At 48.8% G+C, this 12,032-nt stretch overlaps 6 protein-coding genes across 6 annotated transcripts; 5 read left to right on the top strand and 1 right to left on the bottom strand.

The window, feature by feature from the left end:
* Nucleotides 1-86: 86 nt before the first annotated feature.
* Nucleotides 87-2,207, top strand: N7471_006795 (MFS general substrate transporter; the record flags this gene model as incomplete). Its single annotated transcript, XM_057279514.1, has 6 exons — nt 87-183; nt 252-450; nt 508-799; nt 986-1,726; nt 1,791-1,895; nt 1,959-2,207. 6 exons carry the CDS (start codon nt 87-89, stop codon nt 2,205-2,207), a joined length of 1,683 nt encoding a protein of 560 aa, XP_057139124.1.
* A 509-nt stretch (nt 2,208-2,716) lies between these two features.
* On the top strand, nt 2,717-4,749 carry N7471_006794 (uncharacterized protein; the record flags this gene model as incomplete). The annotated part of the gene is made up of 4 exons (XM_057279513.1): nt 2,717-2,901; nt 2,965-3,481; nt 3,544-3,902; nt 3,957-4,749. 4 exons carry the CDS (start codon nt 2,717-2,719, stop codon nt 4,747-4,749), a joined length of 1,854 nt encoding a protein of 617 aa, XP_057139123.1.
* Nucleotides 4,750-5,241: 492 nt separating this feature from the next.
* On the top strand, nt 5,242-6,638 carry N7471_006793 (uncharacterized protein; the record flags this gene model as incomplete). Its single annotated transcript, XM_057279512.1, has 3 exons — nt 5,242-5,472; nt 5,545-6,220; nt 6,250-6,638. The coding sequence occupies 3 exons, from the start codon at nt 5,242-5,244 to the stop codon at nt 6,636-6,638; spliced, it is 1,296 nt and encodes a 431-aa protein (XP_057139122.1).
* Nucleotides 6,639-7,231: 593 nt separating this feature from the next.
* N7471_006792 (putative sugar transporter) lies at nt 7,232-8,755 on the top strand (the record flags this gene model as incomplete). The annotated part of the gene is made up of 1 exon (XM_057279511.1): nt 7,232-8,755. The coding sequence occupies one exon, from the start codon at nt 7,232-7,234 to the stop codon at nt 8,753-8,755; it is 1,524 nt and encodes a 507-aa protein (XP_057139121.1).
* A 654-nt stretch (nt 8,756-9,409) lies between these two features.
* On the top strand, nt 9,410-9,787 carry N7471_006791 (uncharacterized protein; the record flags this gene model as incomplete). Its single annotated transcript, XM_057279510.1, has 2 exons — nt 9,410-9,428; nt 9,486-9,787. The coding sequence occupies 2 exons, from the start codon at nt 9,410-9,412 to the stop codon at nt 9,785-9,787; spliced, it is 321 nt and encodes a 106-aa protein (XP_057139120.1).
* Nucleotides 9,788-10,520: 733 nt separating this feature from the next.
* N7471_006790 (aromatic ring-hydroxylating oxygenase subunit alpha) lies at nt 10,521-11,848 on the bottom strand (the record flags this gene model as incomplete). The annotated part of the gene is made up of 3 exons (XM_057279509.1): nt 10,521-10,715; nt 10,765-10,990; nt 11,052-11,848. 3 exons carry the CDS (start codon nt 11,846-11,848, stop codon nt 10,521-10,523), a joined length of 1,218 nt encoding a protein of 405 aa, XP_057139119.1.
* Between the last annotated feature and the right edge of the window lie 184 nt (nt 11,849-12,032).

Genomic DNA, 12,032 nt, shown 5'->3' with positions numbered 1-12,032 from the left:
CCTGAGCTGTCAACGGATGTGTTGTTCACTGCAAGCATTCTTTACCAAAAGAGCCTGTCACACAAGCAGGAATTCAAACTTCAATCATGGGAGAAATTACCGATGTTGAAATGGCGGAAGAAGAACAATGGATCAAGAGTGTCACATTTGATGCACCAGGAACCGCATATCTAGAAGGTCTAGGTAAGTTGGACCAATGCCTTCATGGTGAGCTGTGGTGAATCAATCTGACCAAAGAGACCCTTTTACAGCGGGACCAGGCTCTTCACGCAATGTGATCATTCTGCAACCAAAGCCTACCTCAGACCCAAACGACCCGTTGGTGAGACATTTGGATAGGAAAGTCGTGGAGAATGCCCATGTTGACCCCGATATACAGAATTGGTCATTCCATCGAAAATCATTGCACTTTGCTATCGCATCATTTTTTACCATGTTGGTTTTTGCTTTGTGAGTTCACCTCTTGGTGTCTGTCTGCGCATGCGCGTTCTGTTCTGATCTATTCAGGATTGACATCGGCCCTGTGATCTGGCAAGACTTTGAGGATCTGCTTCATATTTCATATCCTCAGCTCAACAACCAATATGCTGTGAACTGTGTCTCTCTCGGCCTAGGATCAGTCATACTTGTGCCCTTGGCCTTGAAATTCGGGCGTCGGCCTATTTATCTCTTGACTGCTATGGTTGTCTTGATTACCGCGATCTGGCAGGCAGTGCTCCGTGACCTCGCAAACATGATGGCTGCACAAGTATTTAACGGGATAGCTTGCGCTGTTGGCTGGACTTTGGTTCCTATCACGGTGAGAATTCCAAAAGCCACATATTTCAGCTCATCTGTGTCCTGACAAGGGTACAAAGATCACAGACTTATTCTTTGTCCACCAGCGAGGGCGAGCAAACGCGGTCTATCAGTTGATGAGTAGTACTGGTGTAAATTATATCCACTACTTGAGGCTGGAATATATACTGACGCAAATGTCTTACAGGTCTTTCTCGCTCCAGTCGCCGCGGGATATATAGCTGATAGTCAAGGCTGGCCCTGGATCTATTGGTGGTCAGCTATTTTTGTGGCCGTGGATTTGCTTCTGTTTATTTTCGTCTTCGAAGAAACAAAATTCTCGATCCACACAATTGCTGGGTCGGAGACCAGGGCCCCAGCATCCGCTCAGGGCACTGGGACTGCCAACACGGGTGATATTTCCAAGAGGACAGACCCAGTAGACCCTCGAAGCCAGCCGATAGCAAACACGACAGCGTCAGTGGGGCCATATGAGACGGATTCCTGGATAGACCATTCTATTCCTCTGAAAACCCAGCGCCAACGCTTAGCGCTATTCACGACATCCGCCGGGCCCCCCGGCCAGTTTATGCAACACGTATACCTACCAGTTCAAGTCCTCGTGACTATACCAGCCGTTGCCTATGTGATGGTACAGTATGGCTCCGCTTTGGTATGGTTCACGGTAGTGGCCACGACACAATCAGAATATCTCGCCTTGCCGCCCTATAACTTTGGAACGACAGGTATCGGTTTGTTGAACTTGCCGCCGTTCATTGGATCTGTTTTTGGATGTGTATGGGGAGGTCCTGTGAGCGACTGGTCCATCAAATTCTTCGCTCGACGAAATGAAGGTATCTACGAGCCCGAAATGCGGCTTTACATTTCCCTTGTCCCCGGAATAGTGGGCCCCGCGGGTCTATTCCTGTATGGATATAGTGTATCGGAGGTATCTACTGCAATCAACTCTACATGAGTCGAGGTCGTGATCGATATTGACTATATGAGTATAGGGCTTGCCGTGGATCTTTCCCTGCCTTGGCTTCGGGTTATATGGGTTCAGCATGGCTGCACTAATTCCAATCGCCCTGACCTACCTCTCTGACTCATATAACAAAGTGAGTAGCTCTACCCGAAGCAGTGGGCTACAAATTTATCCATGCGGTTACTGATTTGTGTAGATTCTCGGAACTGCTCTGATCGGTGTGAGCTTCGCCCAGTACATGTTTGCAACAATCGTCATCTTTGCGCTTGATCCGTGGATTAGGAGCATGGGTTTGTACCACACCTTCACAGTAATTGGATGTCTGGCAGTCGGATGCAATTTGCTATGTATCCCGATGATTCTCTTTGGTAAGAAGTGGCGAATCTCTTGCAAAGCACAATACGAGAAGATCGCAGCCGTTCAATTTGATGAACGAGGTGTTTGATCATACGTACATGCACCTGCTGTCCTCAACGGACAGCATGGAAATATATTTTCTGGCATTTGGAGGTGGATTAGCATTTTTCATGAAATCCTTTTCAACAAATATTTTGTGTTGGCTATAGCCGGGATGACCAGTCAGACTTCTATAGCTCTTTCAACAAATCATCAATCCTCCATTCATTTACCAAAATGACCTTGGAAACGCTTGGGATAGTAGTTACATGTTAGCAACTTTGATAATAGATATGAAAAAAACTTTGGGAGAGATAAGAAGAATTAGGAAATAGAAAGTTTGCACACAAGATAGAGCAAGATCCTCAAACCCCGTGACTAGCATATATTGTGCACTCTCCCTTTTTCGCGACGTGCCCAAACACCGCGGAGCACGTGGAGCACGTGGACCGGACCCCGCGGACCCCGCGGACAAACCAGGGGCTTACAACTATCTCGCGGAGCTCGCGGAGATTGTTTCGAACTCATATTATTTCCCCCGCAATATCAACACGTGGAATGGACTCCCAAAATGTTGGACAGTCTCCTTCTGATTTTCCTGCGCGGAAGCGAAAGCGCACAGCATGTCGGACATGTAGGGATCGCCGCGTCAAATGCGACAACGGCCGGCCCTCATGCCAGTCATGCTCCACCTTGAAACTAGTTTGCGTATACCCCGACGACAGCTCCGCTGCAGATGCCAAGTTAGTTGGCAACAGACAGTCCCATGGCCAAATGCCATGAAGCTGACGGACATTAAAAATCAGATATGACCCTGGCTCTGTGGAGATTCTCCATCAGTTACAGGGGATCCGAGCCGTTCTCGACCGTGTAGTCCAAACACAGATCACCTCTTCTACACACTACTCAGCTACCAGATCGACCACTGGATCAAACTTGAGTCATTCAAACTCAGATGCTTTCAGCCCGGGTAATGAGCACCGCGGAAATTTGCGTGACAGGATTGGTCATTCGCCATCATATAGCCCCCGCATCGGTGTTGAAGGACTCCTTTTCTGGCCCAAAGTCAGAGAATTCCTCGGAGAGCCAGTCGTGGAGAGGTCATTTGTGCTCGAGTTTACTTCGGATACAGCGAAGGGTCCCGCGCCAGAACGATTGTCTTCCCAGTATGGAATTCGCGAAGACGACTTTCTTCCACTGTGCCGGAATTTCCTAGACTATGTGCATGTGCGCAACCCTATACTTGAGCCGAATGACCTTGAAAAGTATGCCAAACAATTGGCAGAAACTGGGTTGAAATGGGACACCAAGACTTGTCTTGTGGTATGTGATCCTTCAATTGATTGGCTCATATTTTGATTTATGATTCTGATAATTCGTTCCAGCTTCTGGCATGTGCGCTTGGATGTTTGGCTTCTGAATATCCTTTCGGAGAAACTTGCGAACTGGATGAAAGTGCAATAAGAGATGATGCATCCTACGCCCGGGCAGAAGCATACTACGAAACAGCACGCAAGCGTTTCGGCTATCTAGGTACAACACTGCTGGACATCCAGTGTCTTTATCTAGCAGGAATATACGAGAAGCATACGCTACGCGTTCTCCAAGCCTGGTTCTGGACTGAACAGGCCTGCTCTCGGCTGCATGCATATCTGCTTTGCCAACGAAGACCGACAGGACTGAATGAACAGAATGAACACCGTCTTGAACAACGCCTATATTGGTCCTGCGTTAAAGCTGAAAGGTAAGCCGGAAATGAGAGCCATGTATTATACACATGCTGACCTATTTCATACAGCGAGTTCTTGAATGAAATTCCCTTAACTCGAAGTGCTCTTATATCGCTTGATTACCCCGACCCGTTCCCCTCGCCCCCAACATTGCCATGCAGTGAATCCCCCAACATCAATAGCCGGGATATATCGTTCAACAAATGCCAAGAGCAAAGTTGGTTGTATTACCTAGCAGAAATTGCATTGCGAAGAACACTGGACCGTGCATTGCCACTCATATATCTACCAGAAGGTCCAACGGTATGGATGGACAACATACGCCATATTCTCCAACAATCCTTGCAGATCGAAGAGGAATTGACTGCATGGTATAACCACCTACCCCCCGCAATACGGCCGTCCGTAGACCCAGAAATCTTGGCAAGTAATCAACTGTCTTTCTTTGTGCAAGGCCGGTTCCTGGGTGGTAGAGAGGCGATCCTTCGGCCGTTCCTTTATTACGTTTTGCACCACAATAGCGGCTCTGTGAGTCAACCAGTTCTCTCACGTGCTAATGAATATGTGCATCTGGCAAGAGGTTTGATTATCCACCTCCGAAAGCACAAACGGCACGGCGGTATCTGGTATGCGCTCCGCGGGATCTGGTCGATGGCTATGATTATCTTAGCGGTTGTGCATGTGCAAATTGACGGTCTATCTTCGCCAGCCGATTGGCCGGGGCTGGTGAAGGTTTCCTTGCAAATGTTGCGTGCTTGGAGCTTTGAAGCGGCGGATGTTCGGCAGATGTATGATACTTTGGTTCGTGCATATCAGATTGTCTGTCTCGAGGTTGGGGAATCCGCGGAGCTCGCGGAGTGAAAACCGACAAGGACATTAAACAATTTTCTCCACAGCGCTAAAAGATTACTTCGAAAATCTACTACAATATTGGGACGATCCAATCCAATTTCCATGCGCTTGGCGGCCCTTCCGTCTAAGAGCTCCGCGAGCTCCGCAAAGTGGAGCAGTGTGTCTACATCCCCAAGATACTCCACTGAAGGCAGCTGAGTTCAGGATGCCATAAAGGCAAGTAGAATTTCATAATGTCGCCAACCATCTCGCCATGCTCCTCCACAAGCCTCTTTTATCATTTTCGCCGTGGGCATCGGGCACAAGAAAGACTTCTCTCCCATCAATGCGCTTCGCAACCTAGTCCATCGAGTTGGAAATTGTCGGGTTGCGACTGCCAGGAAGCGAAGTGCACAATGAGCTAGTTGACTGGGTCAATAAAGTCTGCATGATATACCTGGACTTGAAGTCCGAGGGTCCAAGTACGATCTTGACGTCTGGGAGCCCAAGGAAGGCAGGAGTATGAGTGAAACGGGAAGTCTTTGCATCAACTCCAAAGGGAAGTGTCACAATGTCCCAATTGTTGGCGCCATCTCATTCACTTTTCCAACCAACGGCTCCGCAGTCACTGGCTCTCTGATCTATGTCCCTTCCAACCAGAGCATCTCATCTGTAGATGTTCGGGGAAAGGTTGTCCTAAGAGACTTTCTCACTTTGCCGGTTCCATATCTCTATCTGTTGAACGATTCACATGTCAGCCCCCCTTGGCCCTCCGTGTACTTGAGTTTTGAGATACCCAGAGACTATATACTAACTCAATGATAGTATGTCACGCCAGATCTCGCCACCCCAATCAATAGTACCTATGAAAGGCCCTATCTTTCCACACCAGCCGATGACCTCATTGCCGCTGGACAAGGCGGAGCAAATGGATTAATTTCCACGTTTGACATCCCTCGCAAGACCCTGGAAGGCTACTACGACCCCCATTTCGGACAGCATTACCTCATTCCGGGCGTATATCTTGGCTCCGAACAGTACTACATACTCCGAAACGCATGTCAATCCGGCCACACAGCTTCCATGAATATTTCCGCAAACACAAGTCTCAAATACACCCGCGAGATTTTTGCGAAGCTTCCCGGTCGGTCCAACGAAACAATGATCATTGGTTTGCATACGGACGGCGGAACGTGGGTTCAGGATAACGGCGTTGCAGGGCTACTTGCGCTGGCAAAGTATTTTGCATCTCAACCGATGTCATCACCTGCCCGAGCAAAGACACTCAAGTTTGCCTTTATGTCGGGATATCTAACGTACAGCAGGGATGGAGCAATCCCGTTCTCAAAGAAACTCGACCAAGAATACGAAAATGGGAATCTTGCACTAGTCATTATTCTCGAGCACATGGGAGACCGGGAACTGATGTCATATCCTGCACCCAAGGGTCAATACGGCTGTGTATTGAACTTCACCGGCAACAGCGAAGCAACTCTCTGGAGTGTTGGGCCCATACAGCCAGTCGTTAAGTCAACGCTGTCAACGCTGCCGTCAAAGGGCGCATGCTGGACGGCATAGCGGTAACTCCGGGCAACCCCCCGAAGAACACTTCGCAGATTCCTTTCTACACCTCCCAGGATGGTATCGGGACGACATACCATAACTACCTGATCCTGACGACGTCTATTGTTTACGGGCTGTGGAGTCTGTGGGCACCTTCTTTTGGTGAGGCGGCCATTGATTTCGCCCGACTGCGTGATCAGTTGCTGGCTGTTGCTGATGTGGTGGTTGGTCTTGCACCTGCTTCGAAGGATGAGATTGCTGGGGGATACATCGAATATCGTGAGATGCGTGCGAATGGTTTCCCCTGGAAGGAGCCTAATTGGAACTCACAATACCTGCCTGGACCTCGGGCATGATTTGAGACATCGCTTATGTACTTGGAAGATACGCCTTTAGTACCCAAGTGGCAGTCTAGGTCCTATGACTGCCTTAAGTCTTTATGGGCAGATGTCGGAGTTCGGTTTGTTGTTCGTTCTCTATGCGGTGTGTTGGTGCTGACGTAAAAATGGGGCCCTCCCTCCAGGGGATGAGTAGTATAGGCTGAAAATCGCATGGGTTTCATTACATGGTATTGATTCTTTATATGAACTTCAAGCCTCAGTTATATGGAAAAAAAATGTTTCAAAGCCTCCCACGTGACACGAAAAATATCCCTGCAATCAGGACTGCCGGGATCGATCGCACCTTTCTGAATTGGGGCAATGCGCATCTGAGAACCCCCAACTCTGACACAAAACCATCCATCAATCACGCCATCAAATCATCCAATCAAAGTCGGCGGAAAAGAAAGAAACCACTGAATAAGGTTGATATAGAAGCTGCTGCACGGGATGTGATTAGACACGAAATTTCCAAGCTGATCTGGGTTAGAGCGAGAATGCGGACAACCAAGCTATAAGCCGTGGTGTCCCCCGCCACGTTCCTGCATCTTTCCCGTTCTCAGCAGGACATGTCAGAAGCGACCGAATCGCCTGGCCTCGGGCCAACGGCAATCGAGGGCCCAACTATCCCTCGAGATGAGGGTCCCGATGCGACCTACAAAGCCAAAGCCGAGGTTCTCAACCACGCGATTCAGACGATCGGCATGGGCCGATACCAATGGCAGCTCTTCGTGGTGATCGGATTCGGCTGGGCAAGCGACAACCTATGGCCGATTGTTACCTCCCTGATCCTCCCTGTAGTGGCAAACGAGTTCCATCCCTCGAAAGCGCCGTTGTTAACGCTTGCGCAAAACATCGGGTTGCTCGTCGGTGCTGTGTTTTGGGGATTTGGATGCGATGTATTCGGTCGCAGATGGGCATTCAACTTGACGATCGGAATCACGGCGGTGTTTGGCCTGATCGCAGCGGGATCGCCCAATTTCGCAGCCATTTGTACTTTTGCGGCTTTGTGGTCTGTCGGCGTCGGTGGCAATCTCCCTGTTGACTCGGCCATCTTTCTTGAGTTCTTACCTGGATCGCATCAGTACCTGTTGACTATCTTGTCGATTGACTGGGCTTTCGCGCAGGTGGTCGCCACTTTGATCGGTTGGCCGCTGCTTGGGTATAGGACTTGTGGTTCAGCAGAAGGATGTACGAAAGCTGATAACATGGGATGGCGATGGTTCATGATCGCGATGGGTGGCATCGCGATGATCATGTTCGTCGGTCGGTTTGTGTTTTTCACGATTTTCGAGTCGCCCAAGTACCTTATGGGGAAGGGGAGGAACGAGCAGGCTGTGGAGGTCGTTCACGAAGTTGCCAGAAGGAATGGAAAGACTTCTGATTTGATAAAAACTGAGCTTGACGACTTGGACCAGGGCGAGATACAACATTTCAGCGCGGCAAACATCGTCCGCCAACGCCTGGAAACAGTACGATTTGATCATGTCCGCGCTCTTTTCGATACCCCCAAGCGAGCATGGGCTACAACCTTGATCATCCTCGTCTGGGCATTCATTGGTCTAGGCTTCCCACTATACAATGCATTCCTCCCATACATCCAGCAGTCCCGAGGCGCTGAATTCGGCGATGGATCGACATATATCACGTATCGCAACTCGTTGATTATTGCTGTGATGGGCATCCCAGGCTGTCTACTCGGTGGAGTACTGGTCGAACTACCAGGATTTGGCCGCAAGGGTGCTCTCAGCAGTTCTACAGCTATAACTGGAGCCTTCCTCCTTGCGTCAACAACAGCTACCACCTCAAATGCTCTGCTGGGTTGGAACTGCGCCTTCAGTTTCATGAGCAGTCTCATGTACGCTGTGTTATACGCCTATACTCCCGAGATCTTCCTCACCAAGGATCGTGGTACGGGCAACGCATTAACTGCGTCCGCGAACCGAATCTTTGGCATCATGGCTCCTATCATTGCCATGTTCGCTGATCTCACGACCGCTGCTCCTGTTTATGTTAGCGGGGCACTGTTCATCGCGGCCGGCATTCTTGTGTTGTTCATGCCATATGAGTCTCGCGGAAAGGCGAGTCTGTAAATATGTCGTTGCGTCGTTACACCCATAATATCGTTTGGTGTATACGACGAGTTGTTGATGTGATGACCATGTGCTTCTAATCGTAAATAGCCTTTATGATCCGAACCAATCCAGCCCTGCCGATACTCATTTTGTCGAACATGAGATCATCCAAGCTATAGTTAATATAAAAGATCCTGGCCAGGTCCACCCGATCGAAGCATCGGACAGAAAATGACATCATACCCTGGCCTCCCAATTAGAAACAACATCACAACAACCAGCCAATTCGCCACAGTAATTTAATATATCAGGCTTTCTAGAAATACTGGATCAGCCACTACCCACAGGCAACCGGAGAATATCAGCCAATAATGACGTCCCATTATCCACTCTGCGGGGGACATGGGGTACAGCCATACGTCAGATGGATACATCCAAGATATTAGCTCCATCATGGTGGCTGTCAGAAAGTAGTGGATGTTGCACCCATTATATCATGGCTATGTAACCGGTTTCAGGGCGTGGCGGTGATATAAATAAAGACAGCATGCTTGCCACTCTACCATAATCTCAATCAACGCTGCACGAACATCAAGACACTTGACACTTCCCATTTTTGAATTACATACTTCGTACAACACAAACCACAACATACTCTTTCACACAATCACCATGTCCAACGAACAAAACCGTACGTTCCCCATAAATAACACCCAGACCGCAATCCCAGCTAACCAAATATCAATAGCCGGACTCCTCGGCGGCCTAGGCGATACCTTGGGCAAGACAGTCGGCGGCGTGACAAACACAGTAGGCAGCACAGTCGGCGGCCTCGGCTCAACCGTGGGCGACGCAACATCCGGCCTGGGGCAGACCGTCTCGGGCGCGACGGAGGGGGTCGGTAATACAACGAAGGGCGCCGGACAGGGCGTGCAAAGCGGTGTTTCTAGTCTTGGTGGGCAGAAGCAGACTGGAGATAAGCAAAGCGGTGTTTCTAGTGTTGGGGGACAGAAGCAGACTGGAGATAACCCGCTTGGGCTGAACAAATAGGGTATTGTTGTTCGTTGGAGTTATATTGGTTAGCGAATTTATGATATAGGTCGTCGTGCCTGTCTTTTTCTTTCATGCGATGTCTCGGGGATTTGTGAATATGCCTATAGTCTAAATTGTAGAATTGTATCGAAAGGCACGCATTACAGAAATAGGCCGTCGTAGGAATACTTGTGGAAGACCATTGGCTTGACTCCATCATCCATTGGGCTCATTTAATCTAGGTCTCCTGCATATCCCAACCAACCCTCCCAAATCTGCCATTCCAAACAGAACAGGAGGGAATGGCCGTGGGGGTCTTCGGTTGGCTGGCCCATAACATAGGATTCAAATGCCATCAACTTTCATCATCGTAAGCATAATGGGCATTGGATAAATAATAGCCTAAGCACTCCGTTTGGGTGCTCGCGGCCCATAACCAGGCAATAGGTACGAGTGCGGGAATCAGGTGGCCCCCCAAAAATCCCGGCAGTGGCAGGCTATCTGAAGCAGAAACTCCACCCAGCAAGAAATATAATCAATCGGGAGGTTTATGCGTAGTGCAAACCCTGCCGGCGTGATTATGTTCCTTATTCCTCTCCCATCAGGCCAAGATGCGGAAATATGGGAATAGTACATGGAATAATAAATACTTAATTGGCAAGTGACTAAGATCACATAGGCCACAGTTCCAAGCTTCATGTTGTATTTCTCTAACAGGTACATAACTAGAGCAAGAACCTTGTGCATCGGGCTACCAAGCCAGTTCCGGTTTGGCCATACAACTAGAGGCCTCCAACTGCGAACAAAAGGTCTCATCTTCTGCCGAATTCTTTGACAACTGAGCATTCGCGGTGGCCGGCCAAATCTCCGATCCTCCTTGCTTTTCCTCACTTTTCCGGTGTTCCATGACCATTTGTCTAACGCTACTTTGGAAGTGTATGGGCCCCTGATCTCTCGGTTAGCTAGTGTAATAGAAGGCCATGTTGGATTAATACCTTCTCTTTGCTAGGGTGTAGTTCACCATTGGTGAAAACCCCGGCGCTAAGATTCTCCTGCGTTCCAACACAAAGCTCCTTATCCTCGTTGAGAACCTGCCTGTAGAACGCGTTGATATTATCAAATTCTTCATCGGTAGCATCCCGGTGACGGTAGACCTCATTTTCGATCTTGCTCGAGGTAGCAGATACAGGAATCATGCGCTGGATATAGAAGAATTTATCACTGATTCCGCTTCCGTTAGCCCAGCTATTCCCACCTTCAAAAATTGGTTTTCTACACTCACGTCACCGTAACAGAAGTCGTAGGATAGAAGTATGTGATCGCCCGTCGAAACTGGCTATCAGAACCTTCCTTATTGAAGATATGATGCTCCATATACCGGGCCTTGGGTTCAACCCGATATTTTGGCAAATCTGAAACGCCATTGATAAGCGGATGAGAAGTAGCGCAATGGTAGCACTCATTATAATTCTCAATGACACCCTTCCAGTTCGCATCCAATTCCATATCCCAGTAATGATCGAACTTGAACTCGGCGGCAAAATCAAAACTCCGCATCCGAGGTTCCTCATCAACCTTTTCGTAATCATCTTCCCATTTCACATCCGTCTCACCGGCCTGCAGATTGACCCATACAAAGCCAGCTTTGTCGACATGCACATGGATTGGGAATAGCGAGTGCTTGGTTTTATCGAAATCGGGTACTGTTTCGAATCGGGGAGCTTTGGCAAGATTGCCCTTCAGTCCGTATGACCATCCGTGGTACTTGCAGCTTAGTATGGATGTTGAGCCGGAAGGGGATTGGACAACGGGGAATGCGCGGTGTCGGCAGATATTATGGAAACTGTTGATTGTGCCGTCTCGGTCCTGAATTAGAAAAAATGAGAAGTTGGCGATTGTAAAAGAGAGATAGTCCCCAGGTTTCTTGAAACGGCTTGAGTGGGTGAGCAACATCCAGCGCTTGGAGAAGATTGCCCGTCTCTCTAGTTGGTACATTGCCTCTGAGCGATACCATGATGCTGGTAGGCCGCGTGGAGGGTCTTGTTTTGGTGTGCTTCCTGAGCTGAAAATCCGCCACATTTTGAATGGATGATATATTTTGGTCAAATTGGGTTACGATGTACTATGGCTATCACGTCTATATAGCGTGGTACTCCTGCATATCGTGAGGGGGTTGAGAATGGGGGAGTGGGGATTTACATGCATCAAACGATAAGATACTTCTTTATTTTATTTTAATAACTTTGACTTTACCCTATACTAA

Source organism: Penicillium samsonianum (assembly GCF_028829775.1).
Source record: "Penicillium samsonianum strain IBT 33392 chromosome Unknown utg000003l_segment0_segment0, whole genome shotgun sequence".
Classification (NCBI taxonomy): Eukaryota; Fungi; Ascomycota; class Eurotiomycetes; order Eurotiales; family Aspergillaceae; genus Penicillium; species Penicillium samsonianum.
Note: the sequence above shows the minus strand (reverse complement) of the source record. Positions and strands in the feature narration are given on the sequence as shown.